Genomic DNA, 12,418 nt, shown 5'->3' with positions numbered 1-12,418 from the left:
TTTGCCCACTCCTTAGCTCACATTTCTTCAGAAAATTCTTTCTGAGCTTACTTCTCATGTATATAGATGAGTACCACAGTAATAGTTACAACAGCATTGGATGTTAAACCAGACATAGTTATCATAACAATAAATCGTCACTATTACTAAGCCGGGGAGAGGTACAGAAACACGAAAGTGTGTGTTTCTAGGAATAAAGCATAGTTTAATGTGTTCATTACATAACAGGGTGAGTTCCAAAAGAAGAGTGTCACATAATGTCTGCAGAAAGAGCTTCAGTACAAAGAGAAAACACACATGAGGCAAGTGGAGGCCAGTGCTCTCACTTTTCATGCCTATTTCATTTTGTTGGTTATACTTAGGTGAACACTGACCTATCATTTTTCTCACTGAGAAATTGGTCCCAGAGTCAATACATTCCCCCCCTTTTTGTATTTCTCAAGGTCATTGTCATAGTATGATGTATGAAATGTGGACCTGAGATCACATGGAGGTCACTTTCCATGAAAATCGTTGGTGTTGTCCACCCCAGCTTTCCTGAAGCCCCTACACTTTGCTCACTTTTACAGGCTGACTGAGGTTTAGGTCAGGACCAGTCCAAACGGAATATCCTTGGGAAAGAAGGGAAGTGTTGGAAAAGAGGAGGAGGGGTATAGAATGGGATATTTTGGGGATGTGCCTAGGAAAGCACATCAAGGAGAAGTGCATAATTACCATGTCATTTCCATTTTATGCTACTGTAAAAAGTCAGAATTTGGAGGAAGATCGGGTTAAACCACTTCAGTGATTCTGATTGTTTTGGCATTACATTCTCTGCACTTGATTGTCTTATCAGATAACAATATTCATTTATAAACTGAATTAGATGTTAAAGTAATTCTAGAAATTAAAAAAACTTATATTGCAGTGATTCTTAAACTTTACGGAGATCACAAACACCGCTGAGAATTTACCCAAGAACTCTGAACTCTTCTTCAGAAAAATGTGCATATATGTGTAATGATTCAGAGAAAATGTCATTTTTAGCATCTGTAAGCATTCCTTATAAGGAGAGGTCAATCATTGTTGCAAAGGATGTCAAAATGAAGTTTTAACCGAACACCAAAATCTAACAGACTTAAAATTCCAAAGTGAGATCACCATTTGCAGACTCTGAAGGAAGTGTTTGGAAAGAGGTTCCATTAGTCCTCAATCCCCTTACTTACGTGGAAACTATAAAAGGGTAGGATTTGGGTTTATGAAGAGATTTCTTTGGAGAGCTTTGTTCCCTCTCTCTGAATGACCACTTCCCATGCCCAGGTGTCAGAGATTACTGCATTTCTTACTCTTCACCAGGGAGGGGCTTCCATATGATGAAGAAATGTCTTGCATGTGGTTGAGAGAAAAAAAGGACTGGTACCCCAACTCCAGACCAAAAAGCTAAAACTTCTGGGGGCAGCAGAATAGCAGAGGTGTGTTGGAGGTGTGGAAGGTGAACCGTGTGTGACCAGACTTTGGTAAAGAGAGGTTTGTGAGAACCATCAGGAATCCTGCTGAAGAGGCTCTTCAGAAGAAAAATGGGCATGCATGGAGTGGGTGGCTGTGTCCTAGGGCAGGAGCTGAGGCCAGCTTGGGGGTTGAAAATTATTATGGGAAACAAAAGGTGGAGGGAGAGGGCCCAGCAATGGGTCCCAGAGGTGAATCCATCATTCCCGGTAAGAACTGTCCTATCCTCTTGCCTTTCATCTCAAACTGTCTTTCATCCCAGTAGAGTTCAACAAAGCAGCCAGAGTGAGGAACTGGGTGAGCCTAGAAGAGAGGCACAAGTTGAGTACAGTCCTGACCCCAAACTCAGTCCCTGTGTGGGAATAGTGGAGAACGAATGAATGGGTGGCTGAACACAGACTGAAATGCTGATTGCAATGGAATTGAGACCCCATGTTTTTGACTTAGACAGACTAAGGGTCTGATGTCACTCAAGAGCTGTGAGGTTCATGGCGTCTGTCTATGTGTCCATCCAGGGCCAGGGGAAAATTGCTGTATGCCCTCTTCCCTGTCCCTTAGATTTTAAAGTGGGTACTAGGATGCAAAAATAAATTTGCATTTGACTACATCTTCCAAGTTGTGCAATTATATTGTTACCCACTGTAGGATGTAAGCAGACTTCCCAGGCTCGTGTGACCAGCTGGCCCTTGGGTTTCATGTGGAAAATGGGAGCTGCTCTGATTAATAAACATGGGGAGGGATGGAATACTAGAAGTGTGGGAAGAGCCAGAGGGACAAGTCTGGGGGAACAGGACAAACTACATAATTTGAGGGGCTTGATGCAAAATAACAATACTGGCCCCTTATTCAAATTTACTACGAATTTCAAGAAGGCGACAGCAGAGTATGTAACCAATCGAGGGCCCTGTGTGACTGCATGGGTTGCACATCCATGAGGCTACTCTGGGGTGAGGAAGGAGGGAAACCTACTAGTTGTCCAGTTAAAGAGCTACTCAGGAGAACAGGCTTGTCCAATTGAGACTTTCTCAGTGAAACGCTCTGCAGTGTGATCCCCTCCTCAAGATCCCACAAATCCTTAGCAAAATTGCGAACTCCCTTATGTGAATGGTTTCTTGTGGAAGCTGGCAAAGGGGCTGGTGAGCCGTGAGGGACTAAAACAGAACAAGCCAAGTAGGTAAGGGGACAGCTGAGGGCTGGTTATTTACCTGACATTTCCCATATATTTCAAGGGTTTAGGTAAAGAACCCATGTTATATGACAAGAAATTTCCCCATGTCATATAGTGTCAAAAGGGATTACATGGCCTTTTGTTTATTTCTTTATTAGTGTTATCAGGATGTTGTGTGATACTTTCTCTGTTGCTCAGAATTGGCGACTAGGGACCAAACCTGGATATACAAAGGTGCCAAAATACCTAACATTATAAAGAAAACTGTTGATGGTGGGGGCCAGACACCCCTTCAGGGTTTACAAAGAGGTGGTAGAGCCACAGCAGTCCCTCCCAGCTGTATATGAGAGGCTGGCCTGGAGGAGGCCCTGCTATAGCAGCTCCTCACCCTGAAGCCAAGCTAGAGAAGTTTCTAGAAAACCCCTCATTGAGAGCAGGCATGAAGCGGGCACTGGCAGTTCACTTCTGACTGGCTGTCTGCTTAGGCAGTAGACTTACTGATCTGCCCTTGCCCCTCCTAAGCAGGGCAAAGAGGACTGGAGACAAATGGGCTCAGCATGGAGCAGCCGAGGGGCAGCATGCAGTCCAGCCCTTGGCATACAAGGATGACTGCATTTTCTATGGATCAAGTGGACACTGAGAAGGTGGTTGGCTCTAGCCTTTCTTTCTGGCAATAAGAAGCTATGGGGAGTACAAATAAGGTAATGGTAGTTGGAAGAGATCAAGTAGCATCCAGGTCTCTCAGGTCAGTGACCCGGGTAGGGCTTCCTGAAGAACTCGCTTGTAGAAGTGAGACTATAGTGATTATATAGAGAAGACAAAAAGGCTACTCTTGATCCCTTACTCCATCTCTCCTTTGCCCATTCAGACACCCTGGAGAAAATAGGAGAGGAGATTGTTTTCCAGAGACCTACCATTTTGCCTCTTACCACCCTACCTTTGAGATGAGGAGAGGGGGAGGGAGAGAGGAAGAGCAGAGAGATGCCCCTTTCACCACTTCAGGTCCTTCCAGTCACTGGCCAAGCCGGCAATGGGGGAGGGGAAACTTTGCTTTGGATATGAGGTTGGCATCTTTAACGGGACTTCATTGAGTTTTTTTTTTTTTTTAATTCCAGTTAGTTAGCATACAGTGTAATATTAGTTTCAGGTGTACAATATAGTGATTCAATACTTCCATACAACACGTGGTGCTCATCACAATAAGTGCACTCCTTACTCCCCATCACCTATTTAACCCATCCCCCCACCCACCTCCCTTCTGGTAACCATCAGTTTGTTCTCGGTAGTTAAGAGTCTGTTTCTTGTGGACTTGACTGAGTTTTTTAATATCAGGAAGTGACCAAGGAAGTTATAGAATCTGTCCAGGGTCTCTCATTAAGGGATCACTACCCAGCAGGGAAAGGAGATTCAACACAGCACAACTGGGGGCCAGATAGGAGGAAAAATAACACCATTTCTTATTTGTACCCTATGGACTTGAGACTGTTCAATAAACCAGCTATATTTGATTAGGGACTTCATGTTCTTATGTAAAGTTGAATAACTGTGCATTTGTGTTATGGTGTACTGTGTTTATAAATTGTTAGTTTAGGAGTTACCAGATTATTTCTGCAAATCAAAAACTTGAACTATTAAATGGGGAGAAAAGAGACACACCAGAAGGCAAATTTCCAGATAGAGGAGACACTTAAAGAGGTATCTAATAATTGCCTTTTTTTTTTTAAATCTCCTTTTAGAAAAATTACAACCTATCACAGAATCACTAACAATTGATGCAATAGAAAAAATGGGTGTATAAAACATGTTTGTAAGTGATTTGTTATTCTTGTTCATTTGTCAACCATGTTACTCTCTTAAATTATTTAAATTTCATAATAATATTTGTCAGGCTACTCTCCTATTTAATTTTTTACTTCAGTGTGGCTGTATCTATGATTTTTACATAAGATGGTGAGATGGCTTCAGCTTACCCCCGCGCCCTTCTCTCCCTTTCTCCCCATCACCAGAGGCTTCTTAAGTATTTGCCATGTTCTTTTTATTTAGACAAAAATTATTTCATCTTTACATTACAATATTCTTTAAATTGCTTTTTAAATAACTTTTAAGATACTAGCTCTAGTGACAAAGAAAAATTGTTGTCAGTGATAACCCATCAAAAGAATACAGTGACTCTTCATCCATTGGTGTCTTCACTACAGAGTTGTTTGCAGATTACAGACCACAGCTTAAATCATCTTTAGGGACAAGCTCCAGACTTCTTATGTTTCTTGTTTCAGTTCTGCATCATCTATTTTCTTGAATCCCAGTCTCCTAAAATGTAAGCAGTACAAAATGTTCTCATCCATCATAACAATGGCATGAGTACATATAAAAATACTGGCCATGATCCTAATTGCTTAATTATACTTGAGTTGAATTGTGTTGCACTTGAAATGAGTGAGATGTTGATGAGAACCTGAATTTGTAATGGGTGCGTACTCAGACTTACCAACTTACCCTTGACTCATCCCTCTCCCTCATGACTGTCCCACTGCCAACATCTGGTGAGCTGCCAAATTCTACCTCCGCATAATATCCCAGGACCTCAGCAGAAATGTCAGTGGTTCTCCTTTCCTTGATGAATAAGGTCCAAAGTCCTTTAGTCAGCCCTGAGTGCACTCTCTGCTCTTACCCCAGCCTCCTTGCCTTCTTTCCTTTCCTCTTCCTACCCCTGCTGCTCTTGCCAAACTGAACTCCAGCTGTGCTTGGCTCATCTTGATCATACTCCTCTCTTTGCCTGAAAGTATCTTCTCTCCTCCCGCCAGTCTCTGAATATTCAAAACAGAGCCACCTTTCAAAGTCTAACTCATGAAACGTTCCCAGATTTCCACATGTAGAAATACTCTCCTTTTTTTTCCCCCTCTTTTTTTCTGGGCACTGGGGATATGCAGTGGACAAAAAGCATGGGATTTATTGACCTGAAATTCTAGTAAAGGGGGATGGACTCTAAACATATGTCAGATGGGGATAAGAGCCATGGTAAAAAATAAACCAGGAATGTTCTGAAAACGTCTCCCTTATAAGGTGTCACAGCTTGCTGCCTTCCTTTCTACAGGCCTTAATTAAGGTGTCATGTTTTACTTTACAGAAATTTGTTGTTTTTATATATACTCTATTAGAAAATAATAGGTAAGTTGCCTATTAATTTTATGAACCTCTTGCTTTCTAATTTGTACATAGTAGATAACTTAATTCTTATTAATGCAAACAATGATTGTAATAGAACTCATTTATAAAATGAGACCCAGAAAAAAGAAAAAAATTTTGATTTAAAGTTGAGGAAGAAAACCTTCTGAATTTGAGACTTGGCATATTGTGATGCCTTCCTTTGTACTTGCAGATAGCTCCCTCATGCGGGACCTTTCACATTAAAGAGGTCAAATGCTGGGCAATATGTCATAGGCCTAAATTCCCAATCCTGTTATCGAATCTTCTTCCTACTCAGCGTGTGGCTATAGAGTAGTGGGATTGATGCCCATGTGGGGCTTAGGGGAAGCCACCTCATTACTTTCTACCTCTGGTCATGTTTGTATCTGGCCTTCTGTAGTTCTCAGTTTAGGTATTTATTTCCCCATCTCTTTACTTTTTTCCTTCTAAGAAACTTAACTTTCTTAGAAACTTCTTTTGAAAAGAGGTAATCCTTTTTAACGTTTCTGGACCAGCTATATATAACAGCCCATGCATTTTAACTGGTTTTCAGGTATTTACCATGGGTGTTTTTGATCAGGATTCTGGATTTCTTGAGGCGGGCAGTTCACGGAGTAAAGTAACTCACTGGCAGATGGTGAATGCATGGATTGTTGGAGCAAATCACTCAATGTCTTGGCGACACTTTTGGCTGCTGTTCTGCCAAACCTTTGGGGCAGATTAGGAACATGTCTTGAGATGCTTTCCTTTATATTTCTTCCAAATCTCAGAGGCAGGTTGGCCATTACCCCAGTGCTTCTTTCTTCTTCCATGGTCCTCCCAAATCTCAATGGCAAGTTGGCTGCTGAGTGTGGCATTTTGTTGACTGTGGGTGCACTCATCTTAATGACAGTTTTTGGACGCCAATCTTTTAGTTCTTCAAAATTGAGACTTCTTTCCTTCTCCCCCTTAAGGTCTCCTTCAGGCTATGATTAGAAATGAATATTAAAATAAGTTATTGTTATAAGCAATAGGTTTAAACCCCAAATTAACTTAAATCCAGACTTTAGTTTGCGGAACTGGTAAAGCTATAAACAAAGTTTGTGTTTCCATTTGCAGAATTTTTAAATAAATAGTTCGTATTCGGTTTCTTAAAGCAATCCAGTTTCTCTGTCCCTGGACAGATTTTTTATTTTAGAGAAACCTCCCACTGCCTCTTCATGTCTCTTGTGTCTCCTCTTTTTAACACCAAAGTGGCGGATACATGGAAACAGATGCTAGCTAGGCTTTGGGGTAGAGTTAGAGGAGGCTCCCTTGTATTTCTTTCTTACCTGCTCATATTTAGAGCTCCACTCTAAGAAACTGATTGTATTTTTATTAGTATACAAGTTACATTTTTAGTAAAGCACTGGTTGGTTTGTGGACTACTGTACCACTAATATACCAACTTTAAAATAACCATTTAAAATACAGCAAATAGGGGCGCCTGGGTGGCTCAGTTGGTTAAGCAACTGCCTTCGGCTCAGGTCATGATCCTGGAGTCCCGGGATCGAGTCCCGCATCGGGCTCCCTGCTCAGCGGGGAGTCTGCTTCTCCCTCTGACCCTCCACCCTCTCATGCTCTCTCTCTATCATTCTCTCTCTCTCAATAAATAAATAAAAATCTAAAAAAAAAAAAATAAATAAAAAAAAATAAAATAAATAGCTACAAGATGTTTAAAACAATAAATAAATAAAATAAAATAAAATACAGCAAATAGGGCGCCTGGGTGGCTCAGTTGGTTAAGCAACTGCCTTCGGCTCAAGTCATGATCCTGGAGTCCTGGGATCGAGTCCCGCATCGGGCTCCCTGCTCAGCGGGGAGTCTGCTTCTCCCTCTGACCCTCCCCCCTCTCATGCTCTATCTCATTCTCTCTCTCAAATAAATAAATAAAATCTTAAAAAAAAATAAATAAAATACAGCAAATATTTAATTAGATTTAGCTCACCATGAAAATTTGTCCCTATGAAGATTTATAAATGGTTGTTTTTCTGATTGTAAAAGTAATACATACTCATTTCAGCAAATTTGGAAAATATATAAACATAAAGAAGAAAATAAAAATAACTTGCAATTCTACCATCTAAAGATAAATACTTTACTTAGATATAGATTTACCATAAACTTACCAGCTCATCATTACTAAGTAGAACATATAATCCTTGTATTTTTTTTTGTTTGTTTGTTTGTCTGTAGTTTGAAGACAACTCAAATGTTCAGCTGAAATGTATCAGATCTTATTTCTGCAACTATTTATTACAACTGTGTACTTCTGAGTCAATTGAAAATTATTAATGCACCTTATACTTGCACCAAATCCTGTACGTAACTTGTCATTAGAGAGGCCAGACTGTTTGCTGTTGTGTTAAAAAATACAAGTTACATCAACGCACTGTCATGGAAGGCTGCAGTTGGACAAACAACAAAGCACAAACGAACTTATTCCTTACTCTTTATAAAATACAAAAGCATTAGAATTAGGACAAATATATAGTTAATGCTAGTCATGTTAAAGTTAAAAAACTTACCTCAGAATATTTGTCATAATTTTCTTTGCTGTGAAGATTGGACATCATTAATTCATCTGTACAAAAGATGTTTGATGTTAACAAGCTTGAAGTGGCTAAAATCACTAAAATAAAGCATTTTGATGAAATAACTTTCATTTTGTTCAGAATCTAGAATTAAGTTTCTATGTGCAGCCTGATGTCTACAAGGAAGGGAATCATGGTCTTTTTATACTGTCTAAAAACAAAGGAAAGTTTGATTTATCAGTGAAACCAATCCCACATGTTTTACGTACTAATATTAATTAGAGTGTTTAACTAAACTATGTATTTAAGGAATGTGGGTAATTCATTCTGGAAAGACAGCAACGTTCCTGTTTGCAAATTCATTAACTTTGAAAGTAATTTTCCTCACTATGAAGGAGCTTCTAATTAGATAAGTTTGGGGCCATGGTAATTAAGATTCCCAACAAACAGAATGCTTCATTTCTTTGAGCTCGAATGAAAAATATTTCGGTGTTTGCGTCAATTCTTGAGAAGGAAGAAAAATAGTATTCAATACATGCTAGCTATGTTAAAAAATTTTTTTTTTTTTTTTACCCACACAAAAGAGTTAGGCATAGTATTTTCAAAATGTCAAACAAAATTCAGAATGTAAAAAGAGTTCTAAGTCTCATAATACCCAAATAAAATGACATTAATTAACTTTTTGTAATGCTGTTTGGTTATTAAAAAGAGTCAGGAGTAAATGTCAGCTACGACGTGAAAGGTGGGCATAAGACCGTGAGTTAGGTGTTTTGACAAACGGGCTGTCTCAGGAGAAGCTGGAGGCAGTTCTAGGCCTTTTGTATCTTCCCCGCGGGCCTTATTTGGCAAAACTGTATAAATCACTGGGATTGTATTTCTGTGATGATGCCATATCCTACCTTCCTCCTCAGAGCCCGTAAGAACCCTAGCAGAGGTTTGGTAAGTCACACGCATGCTAATTTTGTTGCTCCCCTGGCCCATATTATTTAGGTAATCTCACATTGCCAGAGGCACACTGACATCATGGCATAAGAAAGGAATTTATAGAAATACATGCTTATTTCCTGAAATGCCAAAGCGAGTCTCTTTTGGAGCAGATGACTGGTATTCTTAAAGACCTGCCTTATCATGAGACTGCCTAGGTTCTAGAGAAATCCTTACTTGTTCTCATTTGCCCATTCAATGCTCTCAGGAGAGAAAGACCTTACAGTGATTGATTTCTAGCTACTTCTAGACAGACACTTAGAGGTGAATTCACAAAAAAGCAAGTCATGAAATTGCACCTATTGTGTCAAGGACTGAACCACCTCGAGCCACTCCCACAGCCTACCATAATTTGAGGTTTGTGATGGGTGGAAGTGAAGACCCTACTCTGTATTATAGATCTCCAGAATAAATTAGAAAAACAACAACGGGTAAACTCTTGGGTACCCCAAGGTCACACTTGCCCGCAGCCTCTCTTAAGGCAGTTGACATCATTGGCCTCATTTGTTTTGGTCTGTGCTAGCCAAGAATCCCCACAGTAGGAGGCAATTAATTCAATTCGTAGTCTAGGGTTAATTTTGTAACACTGTTATTGGATTATTTGGGTTTAATTTCCCCGAGGATTTAATGCATTTCTCTTTCAAATTGTTCCTTTGCAAACTGCTGATGGAACTTCCTTTTTTTGTGGTCAGTAGATCCAAACTTTTGAGAAATGGGTGAAGCAAGGAGCGAGTTATGTTGGCTGAGTTCACACCCTGGAAAGAGTGAGTGGAAGGGGTCAGCCTGGAGCTCTTTCAAAGTATATTTGTTATCTGGTCATTTCAGAGGGTAGCAGTGCACCAGTTTTCAATACTGCTACTTGGGGTTTTGGCACATCTAGGAGTTTTTCTGATTGCAGTCAGCATCTAGTGTAGCCGATATGACTAATTATTCCCCTGCCTCCACCAGGTTCAAACTTCCAAGTTTGGAGTGTAATTAGAGTTATTAGTACAGGGCTTGGCACTTTTCAACCATATTTTCAGTTAGCTTCGAAAACGTCGATATAAAACAACATGACCTGACATACACAGTAAGAAATCACCATAAATCCTTTGATGAAATGTGCTCCTACATACATAGCCTATTTAGGGATTCTTGATGAGACATAGGAGCATACAAAAAAATGAAAAAAAAATCTATCTCCTGGCTGTGTGGCATTTACATACATGCTTCATTTACTAAGACTTTGGAGACTTGAAGGCCACTCATGTCTGAGACTCCCTCTCCAGCTTGGACACTTCTGAGCTTTGGACCCCTCAGATCCTTGGCTTCCTACCAGTTGGTGCTGTTGGGATGTCTCACAGGCATCTCAAGTGCTCTGTGTCCAAATTGGGATTTATCTTTTTCACGCCTGTCTCTCTTCCTATGTTTCCCGTTTCAATAAACAGCACTGTTTCTGTCAGGGTCCAATCAGGAGATAGAATATACATAGTAATTTGAACAATATAAAGAATTATTAATTATAATGGGGATTAGCTATAAAATGATAAAGAATACATGAGGGCCAGGGGACAGAGTATCCAAGGAAAGGACAAGCTGATTGGAATGCAGACCATATTGGAGAAAGTATGGATGGCAGAGAAATGTGCTACTCCACGCCAGAGCCTGTCTCTAGTCACAAGTGGGAGATACTCTTCTGGGGTGCAGGTGGGTCAAGGCTGGGAAGGCAACTTCTGGGATAACTCTGAGAGTCATTGGGAATCTGCCACTGAAACCCCCTCGGGGATGAGTGCTACCAGATGTCCCCTACATACACCACTGGCAGCCATGTGTAGGGGCAAAAAGAAGCAAATGGAAACCCATTTGAGCCAGAACGAGATGTCCATTCCTCGTGTAGTAGTATACCCCTGTAGTGCCCTTTACTGACAAAGCTTAAAATTATGCCTGCTGAAAGGATAAATGCTTTCGGGGTCCATCTCTATATCTCAGAGCATGAAATCAAGAGTGGATTTGGAGCTGAGAGGCAATAAATAGATTAACTGGCACAGGCAGCCACCCCTTTGACCAAGCCCAAATCCTTTGCGAGATCCATGACTATTTCCTCCCCATTTCTCCCTCATCCCATTCTAGAGTTAATGAAAAACTAGTTTCTAGTTTTGAGCTATTACACTCAATAATACTAGACACTATTTTTTTGAGCACTTACCACATACCAAGAACTGTCCTGAGTACTTTGTGAATTAACTTGTTTAGCTTTCATAATAATCTCATAAGCAGCTACAATAACAACAACAAAAACAACTGCTGCTACTACTACTCTTATTATTCCTACTTTCCGGAAAGGAAGACTAAGGTGCAGAAGGATGAAGTAACTTTCTCTACAAATGGCAGGGCCAGAATTTGAACCCAAGCATTCTGAACACGTTCTCACTCTGCCAGTCTGCCCCATCAAGCCTGGTCTCTTCTCACTTCTAATTAATCTGTTCACATCTCTCCATCCCCAGGGCCAGTACTCGGTTCACTATTTTCTCTTGCCTAGACGTTCTCCTTGGTCTCTCCAATTCTTCCTCTACGGAGCAATCAGAAACGTTTTTACAAAGTAGAACATATTAGTGATTTCTTTTTAAAAACCTCTCAGTGGTTTCCCATTTTTCTTGGAATCACCTAGGCCACTTTTCATTACTTGTAGTCTTCTTAACGTCTCTCGAGTTTTCTCTCCCACTGCTCCCTGCCACCTCTGTGCTTTATGACAAACTTCTTTCTATTCTTCCAAATGGATGCAATTTCTCTTGCCTCTGCTCATGATTTTCCTGTGCGTGGAATGTTCGCCCACTCCCCTCTCTCTTTCTTACACCTCTTCATTGTTTGAGACTCAGTTGAGACATCACATGTTGTGAGAAGTCTCTCCTGACTTCCAGCTCTGATAAATGGCTCTTTGTTCTTGCCCAGTTGTGGCTTTTTTACTCAGACTTGTCCTGTACTGTACCTTGCCTCCCCTCCCCCTGTACTGCTCGGGGAAACCATGTGAAGGCAGAGCCTTGCTTGTGTAGATCACAGTGACATT

At 40.5% G+C, this 12,418-nt stretch overlaps 1 protein-coding gene across 1 annotated transcript; it reads right to left on the bottom strand.

Moving 5' to 3' along the window:
- Positions 1-4,859: 4,859 nt before the first annotated feature.
- On the bottom strand, positions 4,860-8,569 carry NPVF (neuropeptide VF precursor). The gene is made up of 3 exons (XM_032401903.1): positions 8,386-8,569; positions 6,401-6,804; positions 4,860-4,963 (listed from the first exon to the last, which is right to left on the bottom strand). Exons 1-3 carry the CDS (start codon positions 8,521-8,523, stop codon positions 4,912-4,914), a joined length of 594 nt encoding a protein of 197 aa, XP_032257794.1. The 5' UTR covers positions 8,524-8,569; the 3' UTR covers positions 4,860-4,911.
- Between the last annotated feature and the right edge of the window lie 3,849 nt (positions 8,570-12,418).

Source organism: Phoca vitulina, unplaced genomic scaffold (assembly GCF_004348235.1).
Source record: "Phoca vitulina isolate PV1807 unplaced genomic scaffold, GSC_HSeal_1.0 scaffold4, whole genome shotgun sequence".
NCBI lineage: Eukaryota > Metazoa > Chordata > Mammalia > Carnivora > Phocidae > Phoca > Phoca vitulina.
The sequence above is the reverse complement of the archived record's forward strand: the minus strand, read 5'-3'. Positions and strand labels throughout refer to the sequence as shown.

What these genes read in the sequence shown, in the direction of transcription:
- NPVF (XM_032401903.1), bottom strand. Translation starts at nt 8,523, where the DNA reads ATGAAAGTTATTTCATCAAAATGCTTTATTTTAGTGATTTTAGCCACT. An exon ending in ATTATGACAAATATTCTGAG is followed by an intron (nt 6,805 to 8,385) that starts GTAAGTTTTTTA and finishes TTCTAATCATAG; the next exon opens with CCTGAAGGAGACCTTAAGGG. An exon ending in CCTGATCAAAAACACCCATG is followed by an intron (nt 4,964 to 6,400) that starts GTAAATACCTGA and finishes CTTACATTTTAG; the next exon opens with GAGACTGGGATTCAAGAAAA.